General features: G+C 40.3%; 1 protein-coding gene across 11 annotated transcripts in view; it reads right to left on the reverse strand.

The window, feature by feature from the left end:
* Window positions 1-13,249, reverse strand: part of LOC147117517 (sodium bicarbonate cotransporter 3-like) — a 288,206-nt gene that overhangs the window by 11,919 nt on the left and 263,038 nt on the right. For 6 of the 11 annotated variants that reach the window (XM_085988558.1, XM_085988561.1, XM_085988560.1 and 3 more), the window contains 3 exons: window positions 10,369-10,398; window positions 5,929-6,029; window positions 4,270-4,380 (listed from right to left, as the gene is read on the reverse strand). In XM_085988558.1, the coding sequence (XP_085844684.1) occupies window positions 4,270-4,380; window positions 5,929-6,029; window positions 10,369-10,398 (242 nt within the window). The remainder of the gene's footprint in view (window positions 1-4,269; window positions 4,381-5,928; window positions 6,030-10,368; window positions 10,399-13,249) is intronic. The other 5 variants (XM_085988562.1, XM_085988566.1, XM_085988564.1 and 2 more) reach the window with 1 other exon arrangement.

Here is a 13,249-nt window from a genome sequence, read left to right on the forward strand (position 1 = left end):
CTGCATGGTCTCACCGATGAGCAGAAACTGATAGCCAAGTTCCGCACCCATGAGGACGGCCTCAACCGAGATCTTGGGTTCATGTCACACTACATGTAACCCCACCTGACGCAGGGTCATCCAGACTCGAGTCGACATTGGCTTGTTCTCTCTACACAGATGCGGCCGGACCTGCTGTGATTTCCAGCAAAAAAAATGTTTTTTGGTCTGTTTTTTTGTTTTTCATACAGACCCCAGCATCTGCAATATTTGACCCCTTGTGACCCCACCTCATTGTTCTTTGATGTAATGTTTTCCTGACTGACCTGTTTGGACACCATTCACACCTTTGATTGCTGTGTTATCTCTCTACCGAGGTGTGATAAATGGCAGTTGGAAACATTACCTGTAAACATCTGACATGATTCTCTGACTATATAGGCTGTGTCTTTATGCATTTCTCCACTTCACCTGACGAAGGAGCAGAGCTCCGAAAGCTTGTGATTTCAAATAAAGCTGTTGGACTATAACCTGGTGTTGTGTGACTTCTTACATTTGTCCACCCCAGTCCAACTCCGGCCTCTCCACACCTTTATTAGCCAAGGCATAGAATATAAGAGCAGGGAGGTTATGCTTGAACTGTATAAAACACTAGTTAGGCCTCAGCTAGAGTATTGCATGCAGTTCTGGTCACATTACAGGAAGGATGTGATTGCACTAGAGAGGGTACAGAGGAGAATTACAAGGATGTTGCCTGGATTGGAGAATTTTAGCTATGAGGAAAGATTGGAGAGGTTGGGGTTGTTTTCTTTGGAACAGAGGAGACTGAGGGGAGGCCTAATTGAGGTGTATAAAATTATGAGGGGCCTAGATAAAGTGGATAGGAAGGACCTATTTCCCTTAGCAGAAGGGTCAATAACCAGGGGGCATAGATTTAAAGTAATTGGTCAGAAGTTTAGAGGGGATTTGAGAATTTTTTTCACCCAGAGGGTGGTGGGGGTCTGAAACTCACTGCTTGAAAGGGTGGTAGAGGCAGAAACTGTCATCGCACTTCAAAAGTACTTGGATATGCATTTGAAGTGCCGTAACCTACAAGGCTGTGGACCAAGGGCTGTAAAGTGGGATTAGGCTGGATAGCTTTGTCAGCCGGCATGGACAAGATGGGCCGAATTGCCTCCTTCTGTGCTGTAAATTTCTACTCTCTGTTTTCAGTCCGTTAACCAATCCTCAATCCATGCTAGTATATTACCCCCAATCCCATGAGCCCTAATTTTGTTTAATAACCTCGAGTGGCACCTTATCGAATGCCTTCTGAAAATCCAAATACACCACATCCACTGGTTCCCCCTTATCTATTCTGCGAGTTACAATCTAAAAAAAAGATTCATCAAACACGATTTCCCTTTCATAAATCCGTGTTGACTCTGCCCAATCCTATTAATATTTTCTAAGTGCCCTGTTACCACGTCCTTAATAGATTCTAGCATTTTCCTTACTACTACTGTCAGGCTAACTGGTCTGTAGTTCCCCATTTTCTCACTTCCTCCTTTCTTAAATAGTGGGCTTACATTTGCTACCTTCCAATCCGCGGGAACCATTCTAGAATCTATGGAATTTTGGAAAATGACAACCAATGCATCCACTATCTCTATAGCCACCTCTTTCAAATCACTAGGATGTAGGCCATCAGGTCATGGGGATTTATTGACTTTTCAGTCCCAATTAATTTTTCCAGTACTATTTTCTTTTCGTTCCTCATTCTCGCTGGACCCTTGGTTCTCCACTATTTCTGGGAAGTTTTTTTTACATCATCTTCCGTGAAGACAGACACAAAGTATGTGTTTAATTTCTCTGTCATTTCCTTATTCACCATTAGAATTTCTCCAGTCTCAGCCTGTAAGGGACCCACATTTACTTTGCTAATCTTTTCCTTTTTGCATACGTATAGAAGCTTTTACAGTCTGTTTTTAGGTCTCTCGCTAGTTTACTCTCATATTCTATTTTCCCTTGCTTTATCAATTTCTTGGTCCGCCTTTGCTGAATTCTAAAATCCTCCCAATCCTCAGACTTACTACTCTTTTTGGCAACAATATAAGCCTCTTCCTTTGATCTACTACTATCTTTAACTTCTCTTGTTAGCCACGGTTGGACCACTTTTCCTGTGGGGGTTTTTGTGCCTTAAAGGAATGTATATTTGTTGCAAATTATGTATTAATTCTTTAAATGCTGGCCATTGCTTGGCTACCGTCATACCTTTTAATGCAGTTTCCCAATCTACCTTAGCCAACTCGCCCCTCATACCTACGTAGTTTGCTTTGTTTAGATTTAAGACCCTAGTTTTGGATTTAACTAAATCACTTTCAAACTCAATATAAAATTCTATCATATTATGGTCACTCTTCGCTAAAGGCCTCTTTACTACAAGGTTATTAATTAACCTTATCTCGTTGCACAATACTAGATCTAAAATAGCCTGTTCCCTAGTTGGTTCTTCAACATACTGATCTCGAAAACTATCTTGCATACACCCCATGAATTTGTCCTCCACACTATGACTGCAAATTTGGTTTGCCCAGTCTATATGCAGATTAAAGTCCCCCATAATTACTGTATTACCCATGTTACATGCACCTCTAATTTCCTGATTTATACTCTGCCCTACATTACAATTACTGCTTGGGGGCCTATAAATAACTCCCACCAATGTTTTCTGCCCCTTGCTGTTTCTTAGCTCCACCCAAACTGATTCTACCTCTTGATTTTCGGAGCGAAGATCCTTTCTCTCTACTGTCTTTATCCCATCCTTTATTATCAGGGCTACCCCGCTTCCTTTTCCATATCTCTTCTAAAAGTTAAGTATCCTGGAATATTGAGTTCCCAACCTTGGCCACTTTGCAACCACGTCTCCGTAATGGCTATTAGATCAAACCTGTTCATTTCTATCTGCGCTATTTTGTTGCAAATGCTTTGCGCATTTAGATACAGACCTTTGACTTATTTCTATTTTTCCCTGATGCCTTATTACCTTTGTTACTCTCTGTCCCTTCCTAACCCACTCTGCTTATTTTTACCCAAAACTCTACTCTGCTCTAGAGCCTTGACATTTTTCTCGCTGCTTTTAAATTTACATTTAAATGAGATGTGAACCAAGAGGGGGTGAAAGCGGTCTTCTGCAGTAGCCCAAAATGGACAATAACAAATCGGTAGTCTGTTTTACACCTGGCCCAACTTTCTTTTCCATTAATTTCGAGGTCCAGCTACATAGCTTATTTTGCATGTTGTCTATTTTACAAATATGTTCTTGTTCATAATGAATCTGTCTGTTTGAGCTCAGAAACTGTTGAGGGCCATTAAATGGCATAAACAAAAATATATTTCTAACTTTTTATTACATAGATATATATTCAGTATATTATCAAATTCTACGTTGGTCTAGTGAAGAAAATTTGGATAGGAATTTTATTACTCTAGAATTTTCAATTCGTTAAGATCACAGTAACAATTTAGCAGCATTATAACCAAGACCTCATTTTTCAAAAATCATTGCTTTTGCTTCTGATTAACTAGTCATTCTTCCATTATATGCCCCAGTGCAGTATCCGATACAAAAATGTTTTTATACCCAATACAAAAATGTTTTTTCGCTTCAACACATCAATTATATATTAAAAAAATTGAGTCACTGCACATCACTTCTGCAATGTCATCAGAGGTACAATTTTAAAAATGTTGTTACATAAATGTTACACATAAGCTACATATAATTTTTTTCTGGTATGCAGAGCAATTCCTGATCACTTCTTAATATTAAAAATGTTATTTTGCAAACACACAAGCAATATTAGTAAAAAGCATTGTGAAATTAATGCCAGCAGAGCTACTGTATTGGGAGGTGCCATTCTGTAGCACCTAAGAGATCCAGGAAAATTACAACTTCGCTAAAAATGTTGTTTGTTGAAATCATAGTTTATCATTTGGTCCTTGACAGTCAAGAAAGTTATGTTATAACAAGCTACATACTCGAATGAATGTTCCATAACTTTGTTCAAAACATAACATGAAAAATTAGTCAGCCAAGATAGTAGCCCTATAATAGAGCTGGAGTTATAACAAGTGCCATGTAGAAAGTGGAGCATATTAAAATACAGAATGCAACTTTAATAATAACAGTTAATGTAATACTTTGTTAACTTTTACTACAAATGCCCAGTTCTGTAAAATGCAGCTACTGCTGTGCATGTATTAGTATCAGACATTAGGCTAGTAATTAAGCTCATAAACAAAAGCTACCTTGCTTTGAGTTTTATAACTTTTGCATTCTCAGCATTCATAGCAAGAGCCTTCCACACAGCAGTTTTGGCCATTTCATCAGATAGGTTTACGACCGAAGGATCATCTGGGCTAGAGGACAAACATATCCAAGTGTTAGTGCTCTGTACAAGCAGGACCACTAACCCAAATCTTAAGGCCTCATTTTTCCCTCACCTTGCCATTAAGCTCTTTCTCGATTTACACAATTCTACTTGCATACTGTCTATGAAGGGTTGTTACTGTTACATGCATAAAGATCACTCGCTTCAATAAAACATTGCCAAGTTTTACACCTTATTCACAGTGCATTTATACATGAAAATAAAAGATAAGTTCAATTTAGCTGTCATCCAATATTTAGAAATATGTTGAGCCTGAATCCTTATTGCAGCAAAAAGTAATGCTTTTATGCTACTGCCACTATTTATCCTGTGAAAAGCATTAAATGGCCAGGAATTTGCGGTCAGCGGCAAGGCGACGGCGATCACCGCTGACCTCGAAGAAAGCTGCCCACAAAGATCTTGCTATCTCTGAAGAAACCTTAAGGTTCCTCGACGTTAAATTGACTGTAGCGCTGTCAAAAGGGTATCCCCAGCGCAGAGCAGCAGTTATGTCATCAAGCTGTCTAATCAGCCAATCACACTGAAGAACTCTCAGACAGCAAACCAAGAAATAAAAAGCACTGATTCAATTCACTTTTTAAAAATTTTATATTGAGCGAAATAAACAATGTGCAGTTAAAACCCCAGTTACACCTATTCCAAAACAGCTCAACTTTTAATGGGGTGTTTAACAGCGTAATTAAATCAGAAAAGCTCAACAGCGTAATTAAATCAGAAAAGCTTCAGTGCCAGTTCAACTGACTGCACCAATTACCAGCTATGGGGAGTTCCACAGCACAGCCTGTGGTGGAGCAGTGAATGACTGACCGCAACTTCAGGATTTCTGCGTTTATCTGCGCATGTGCTAACTCATGAAGTTACGGTCAGTTTCAGAGGGGTAACGATGGCAAAAGCCAACAGTTCGCTGTCATTACCACAACAAAATCCAGGCCAATACCAAACAATTTTTTTTTTAAAAAAGGTTATGCTCTGCCACCCCAATATCCTGAAGGGACAAATTCATGCTGGGGCACAGTTGCGGTATCACCCAAGTAGCTATTCATCATGCATGCACCTATGCAGTAACTGCTAATATGCTATTCACCTGAGGGGAGGCATCATTGCCGAGCCTGATCCTGTCCTCATCAGATGTCCAAATACAAGCACTTTCCAGGAGGAGTTACTGACTAATGATAGAAATGCGAACCTTGGTTGATTTTTAACCCCTCACCATCTCCGAAGGGACTGAAGCGAATTGTAGCACCCAATTGTCGCCTTGGAGGACAGCAGATAACTCATCATAGGCTAGGTATCAAACTGGGACATTTTGGCTTGTATGCGCCAGTAACACACCAGACAGTACATTTACCTACTGAGGCAACAGGGGAGTTCCCAATATAATCCTTAATGTGGGAAAAGCTTTTTTTTTTTAAACTTAGCTATGTGACTGTCATGATCAAGCTTCTTTCTCAGTAACATTAATTTACAAGTAATCTCTTTCATTTCCATCCATTTTATGAATAGCTTCATACTGTACCTGTACTTAATACTTTTTACTGGAATCTTCAGAATGTTGCCACCTTCTAAGGGAAGCTGCACAGTCCCACTTTCTGCAACTTCAAGCATTCTTTGAGCTTCCTACAAAGGGTTTAAAGGTACAAAGTTACACATAGGATGCCACTTTCGCAAGGGGCCATTGTAAAAATGACCTTATCCTTATACAAAACATTAAGCAAAGACAAAGTATTCTTTGAAAATGTACCATTTTCTAAACCTCTGTCATTAAGTACTGTGTTCTCATATACTTTCAAATATCATAACACAGTCAATGCTTAAAATCTTTATTGAAAACATTTATTCAAAAAAAAAGCATATTCATGAAAATGCTGAAACTGCATTAATCAGGAAGGTAGCTCAGAATTGGGAATGCTAAGCCTCACAACTGCAGTACTTCTGTCATTCCCAAAGCAACTGTAGTTAAATTTAGGTTTAGGTGTCATAGTACAAACGAGTAAGCATTTTTAGACTCCTGAATAAAATGAGCACTTAATACCCCTAAAAATAGTTTAATAAAGTCATGAATGCTTAAACGCTACTGGAAACTCAACACTATATTAAAGTTATTAATTATTAACACATTGTAGTGCAGAAATTGGCTGCTTTGTTTGCCTATATAACAGTGATTGCACTTCAAAAATTATTAGTTGGCTGTGAAGCACTTTGGAATGCTGTGAGACTGCGATACAGCAAGTTCTTTCTTTAATGAGATGTATATATAAAGTAGAAAAAGACAAGTGAATGGAAAAGTGGAATCAGCCATATTTAAGGCGCGCTAATCTAAAAATTAAATCTGAACTATTGTAAAAAAAAATATTCCATCCAAACACATGCAAAAAAATGGCAAGTTTGAACCAAAGCAAATCAGATCCACATGGCCCAGTCAACAGTTTGAGAGCACAGGTTTGATCCAGCAAGTAATGAATATACACCTGAGGCAGTCACTCACACTTGCTTTCCTTGGCTAAATAAATTTTCATCAGCTTTCATGAATCATCAGATGGAAATCTGGAATTCCACTCTTGTCCACTGGGCATAGAAAATGGGCAAGAATTCTATTCCAGTGGAACTTTGTCCATTGTGGGACGTGTCCCAGTTCCTGGGGACCAACTGCCAGTGGTGTCAGAAGCGCCTGCCACTAACAGGCGGGAGCTTCATTTTAAATATTATATAATGACGAGTCCATACTACATGTATTTATCTATGTTCAGGCCAAAGGACGTTGTTTCTAAAGAAAACCCATATAAAATGGGTGTCCCAAAACTGCTGGGGAAATCAGCTATGGTGCTTATATAGATTTAAAAGGGTAAAAGGAAGTAAATATAATCATAGAATCATACAGCACAGAAGGCCATTCGGTCCCCTGTGCCTTGCCAGCTCTTTGAAAGAGCTATCCAATTAGTCTTTCACCATAGCCCTGAAATGTTTTCCCTTTCAAGTATATATCCAATTCCCTTTTGAAAGTTACCACTGAATCTGCTTCCACCACCCTTTCATCCAGTGAATTCCAGATAACTTGTTGCATAAAAAAATTCTCATCTCCCCACCCCTGGTTCTTTTGCCAAATATATAAAATCAGTGTGGAAACAGTTTCTCCCTATCTACTCTATTAGAACCCTTCATAATTTTGAACAACTCTATTACATCTCCCCTTAAGCTTCTATGCTCTAAGGAGAACAATCCCAGCTTCTCTAGTCTCTCCACATGACTGAATTGGGCTGCTTGGTCACTTTCCTACACTCATACCTACACAATGGGTTTTCTTTTCTTTCACCACTTAGTTCTCTCTTCCTTCTGCCTTGGCAAACGCTGCTAATGGGTTATGATGCTTTTCTGTGCCTTTCAGAATGTTTGTCCCACTATTTTGAAACTTCTTTTTAATTGTCCCCTTCCCTTTAAATTTCATTTACATTTTTCCATTTCCACCACTAATGTTTACCTTCGATCCATCCAAATCTGCAGTTGAAGCTAAGCTAATAAACTGCCCTCGGAAAATTGGACACTTCCATTTGACTGTCTAAAACTCAGCTCTAGCCATTCAGATATAAACTGCAGCCAAAGTGGAAAATCTAGGTTGCAGTGACTATTGATAACTGTTATCAATAGCAGAGCAATTAAAAAAAACACAGAACTCAGATGGCATCTCTTACAAATAACTGAGCAGCATTGATCATGTCCACGTGGATGTCCTTGGCCCAAACTAGCCGATTCTCCTTACTAAAAAGAATTGCCACCTTCTCTAAAGTAGAAACGTTAATGAAGAAAAGTGTCTCAAAATCTCAACCATTTTACAACCTATAGTACCATGAATATAGTCCACTCCATTTGTGGAGAGTGTGTTTAAGTGATAATTTTTGAAAGTCCATTGAAAAAACAGTTTCCCCTTTCATTTTTTTCCTTCCAGTGCTATTTTTGGTCAGTTGAAACAGTTCAATGGATGTAGTTCTAAAGATCCTGTGAGAAGGTAAAGTATTCCTTCTCCCAGCCCTGTGGAGGGGCAAGTGAGTATAAAAGGCAAAGCCTAGATATGTAGAGAGTAAGTGGGAGGCAAAAGGTGAAGTACTGCTGCAGTTGCTGACCTGCATTAATGTTACAGGTTATTATTAAATTATGCTTGATTCAATGCATGCAACTACATTTAGAGTTCTGCCTGGAAGAAGTTGAATACCCTGTTATTTGGTACTTATGTAGGTCTTTATCTCAAGCACCAGGGTGCAGGATTCTCCAATGAATAGATCTGCATCTCTACAGCTAAGGGGAAGCCTGGATAGAAATGTCAGTCTAAAATGAGATTTGAACTTGGGTTCAATGCTATAGTGTGAAGCATGAAAGATGAAAGAAAAACTTATATTTATATAGAATCAATCACATCCTCAGTGTTATGTAGGTAAACATAGCAGCCAATTTTCACACCACAAAGTGCCACAACAGGAAACTAGATAAGCGATTAGTTGATCTGTTCTTGGTGGTGTTGATCAACAGATAAATGTTGACCAAGACACCAGGAGAACTCCCTTGCTCTTCTTTGAATAGCGCAATGAGATCTTATGTCTATCTGAACAGGCAGAGTTGGTTTAATGTCTCATTTGAAAGACAGACCCTCAGACAATGCAGCATTGAAGTGGGGCTTGAACCCATAACTTTGACTCAGAAGTGTGAGTGCTATCACTGAGCCAAGCTCTATTAAGTAATCATAACCCTTTATGAAGCACACAGCATTGCTTTACAGTACAGCACAAAAAAAAGCTAGCCTTCTGATTAATTGCCACACCAAACAAATTGATGAAAACAGAATGGAAAATTCCAAAGCTGTCAGTTAAAAATGTTCTAATAATTATAAAAAGTAACCAAAACTAGACAGAAACCAGTGCCTTGTTCTAATTATTAAATATTTGGCAAAAATTACAAAATATAAAAAGAAATCCTATTAGAAATGAGGCACCAGTCAACATGAATATGATAAGCTACTTACCTTTCGAGGAGAGCAAAGGCACTGCACAGCTTTCTATACCATTAATAAGTGGATTTAAAAACAACTTGGCAAAGATTACTATAAAAAGCCACTAAGTTCAAATCAAAGGATTTGTTAAAATTAATAAAATAACTGGATCTATGCTTTTCAATTATTTTGGACCCCATGTAAGAATTTTATACAACTAAAATGTCATTTCTTACATACAGAAATGCAAATTCTTTACAATTTCTTTGCAGAAATGCTTTACAAGTCATTCTTCATAATTTAAAAATAATCGAAGGAAATCAATGCATTTTGATTCAAAGTAGTCAAAATGTAACCAAGAGAAAAGTCTGGATAATCCAGGATCCCATGTTCAAATATTTGGAGTGCAGTAGTAACCAGGTCCCAAATCAGTCAAGTTATAAAACCATCTACCTTTCTTTGCTTCACTGTCTCAGAATCACAGAATCACAGAAACCCCACAGTGCAGATAGAGGCCATTTCGGCCCATCGAGCCTGCACCGACACATATCCCACCCAATCCCCGTAACCCCTACACCAACACATATCCCACCCTATCCCCATAACCCCACGTATTTAATCCCCCTAACACTAAGGGTCAATTTATCATAGCCAATCAACCTAACCCGCACATCTTTGGACTGTGGGAGGAAACCGGAGCACCCGGAGGAAACCCACGCAAACACGGGGAGAATGTGCAAACTCCACACAGACAGTCGCCCGAGGCCGGATTTGAACCCGGGTCCCTGGTGCTGTGAGGCAACAGTGCTAACCACTATGCCACCGTGTCTCCTACTTAAATTATTTCCTCAATTTCAACTGAAAGTCAAAAAAGGATAATTGTGCTTGTGGGAGACAATGGAGAGGTGTGGAATGGAATCCATACATTTGTCTCTCTTTATACTTCTGAAATATCCCCATTATAAATAACCAAAAACATACCCATGGTGGTTTAGATCCATTCTTCGTTTTCTAGAGCAAAATGAATGTGCAGGAGAAAAAGCAGACAGAGGTCAGTCCCTTCAGAAATTACATAAAGCAAGCAGGGCAAACTATGTGTGAACCTTTTCACCGTCAAGCTTTAAACTGCCAAGCAGAACAGCAGTGACAGTAAAATCAAAGTAAACTAAAGCTGCAATATCATAAACAAAAGCATACCTCTAGAATTTATCATTTTTGATAATCTGTTTCACTTATCACTCGGTTTATTCTACTAAAAGGAACATTACTGTATTATCTGCTACCATACTGTCCCTAGCTCCTATCCCATCACTAATGGGTGGATCACACTTAGATCCCAAAGTAGAAAGGACAATGTCCAGAAGCACTTTACAACGGAAACACAATTGGAACTTTATTCTCTAAGTTACAATGAGACACTTGCTCAGCAGAATTTGTTTCCATTGAAGAAATAAATTATTTTGGAGAGAGGCATAAGTGCAAGCAGGCTATTTAACTCAATACAAAAATATCCCACCACCAAATGCATCTTCCCCTCACCTCCCTTTTCAGCATTCCGTAGGGACCGCTCCCTCCTTGTCTACTCCGCTATCACCCCCAACACCCCTTCCCCTTTGCCCGGCACCTGCCCGTGCAAGCGAAGGAGATGCAACATATGCCCTTATACCTCCCCCCTTCCCACTGTCCAGGGCCCCAAACACCCCTTCCAGGTGAAACAGCGATTTACTTGTACTTCTCGCAATTTAGTATACTGTATTCGCTGCTCACGATGTGGTCTCCTCTACACTGGGGAGACCAAACGCAGATTGGGTGACTGCATTGCGGAACACCTCCGTTCAGTCCGTAAAGGGGACCCCGAGCTTCTGGTCGCCTGTCACTTTAATTCACCGCTCCATTCCCACTCAGACCTCACCGTCCTCGGCCTCTTGCATTGTTCCACGGAAGCTCAGCGTAAGCTCGAGGAACAGCACCTCATCTTCCGATTAGGCACTTTACAGCCTTCTGGTCCCAACATAGAGTTCAACAATTTCAGATCATAACCTCGGCCCCTATTTTTTTTATATATATATCTCCACACTTTTTGTCTGTCTTTTTTTCTTCTCCCCAACATGGCAGATGTCTTTCATTCTGCCAGCACAATTTACACTTCATCTAGAGCCATCCTTAGTTTCTTAACCTGTTCCATTACCATCTCCTTTTGCCTTGAATATCTCTTAAAGTCTCTTAATCTCTTCCGCCTTCCATCCTATCAACGACCTTTCCTTTTGTTCTTTCATCCCCGCCCCCCTTTCCCAGCCTCTTCACTTGCATAAAAATCTGTTCCATTTCCTGCTTTTTTTCAGTTCTGACAAAAGGTCATCGACCTGAAATGTTAACTCTGTTTCTCTCTTCACAGATGCTGCCTGACCTGCTGAGTTTCTCCAGCATTTTCTGTTTTTATTTAAATTAACTAGTGACCTAGAGCTATTTTAGTGCTGTGGGCGCGAAGCAAGCCTGTAGAAAGACTAAAGAGAAAATGGAACACCCCACCCAGAGTATTGGACATGTGGAACAAACTCTCAGCAAAGCAGTTGATGCTGTATCAGTTCACTTATTCAAAATAAGAACAACAAAGAAATAAAAACAAAAAATGCTGAAAATACTCAGCAGGTCAGGCAGCATCTGTGGAGAGAGAAACAGAGTTAACGTTTCAGGTCGATGACCTTTCGTCAGAACTGGAAAAAGTTAAAGATGTAGCAGATTTTAAGCAAGTGCAGGGGCAGGGAAAGAGGGGAGGGGAAGGAAGAGCAAAAGGGAAGGTCTGTGATAGGATGGAAGGCAGGAGTGATTAAATGACAACAGGTATGAGTACAAAGCAAAATGAGATGGTAATGGAACAAGTAAAGAAACAAAAGATGAGTCCAGAAAAGGTGTAAATGGGAATGGCAGAATCATCAACAGCTGCCATGTGAAAAAATAGGAGTAGTGGTGATGGTCTTAAATTGTTGAACTCAATTTTGAGTCCAGAAGGCTGAAAAGTGCCTAATTGGAAGATGAGGTGCTGTTCCTCGAGCTTATGTTGAGCTTTGTTGGAACAGTGTAAGAGGCTGAGGACAGAGAGGTCAGAGTGGGAGTGGAGCGGAGAATTAAAGTGACAAGCGACCGGAAGCTTAGGGTCACGCTTACAGACTGAACGGAGGGGTTCCGCAAAGCAGTCCCCCCATGTAGAGGAGACCGCATCGTGAGCAGCGAATACATTATACTAAATTGGAAGTAGTACAAGTAAATCACTGTTTCACCTGGAAGGAGTGTTTGGGGCCCTGGATAGTGGAAAGGGAGGAGGCAAAAGGGCAGGTGTTGCATCTCCTATGATGCCGTGGGAAGGGGAGGGGGTGTTGGGGGTGATTAAGGAGTGGACCAGGGTGTCGCGGAGGGAGTGGTCATTTTGGAATGTTGAAAGGGGAGGGGAAGATGTATTTGGTGGTGGGATCACGCTGGAGGTGGCGGAAATGGCAGTTGAATGTGGAGGCTGGTGGGGTGAAAGGTGAGGACAAGGGGAACCCTATTGTGGTTCTGGAAGGGAGGAGAAGGGGCGAGCGCAGAAGTGCAAGAAATAGAACGGGCACGGTCGAGGACCATATCAACAACAGTGAGGGGAATCCTCGGTTGAGGAAAAAGGAAGACATATCGGAAGCACGAGTACAGAAGGATGCGAGGGAGATGGAGAAACTGGGAGAATGGAATAGAGTCCTTACAGGAAGTGAGGTGGAAGGAAGTGTAGTCCAGGTAGCTGTGGGAGTCAGTGGGCTTATAGTGGATGTTTGTCGATAGCCTATGACCAGAAATGGAGAGAGAAGTCGAGGAAGAGAAGGGAAGAGTCAGA

Source organism: Somniosus microcephalus, chromosome 5 (genome assembly GCF_052327205.1).
Source record: "Somniosus microcephalus isolate GS21.2 chromosome 5, FLI_Smic_1.0, whole genome shotgun sequence".
In the NCBI taxonomy this organism is placed as follows: domain Eukaryota; kingdom Metazoa; phylum Chordata; class Chondrichthyes; order Squaliformes; family Somniosidae; genus Somniosus; species Somniosus microcephalus.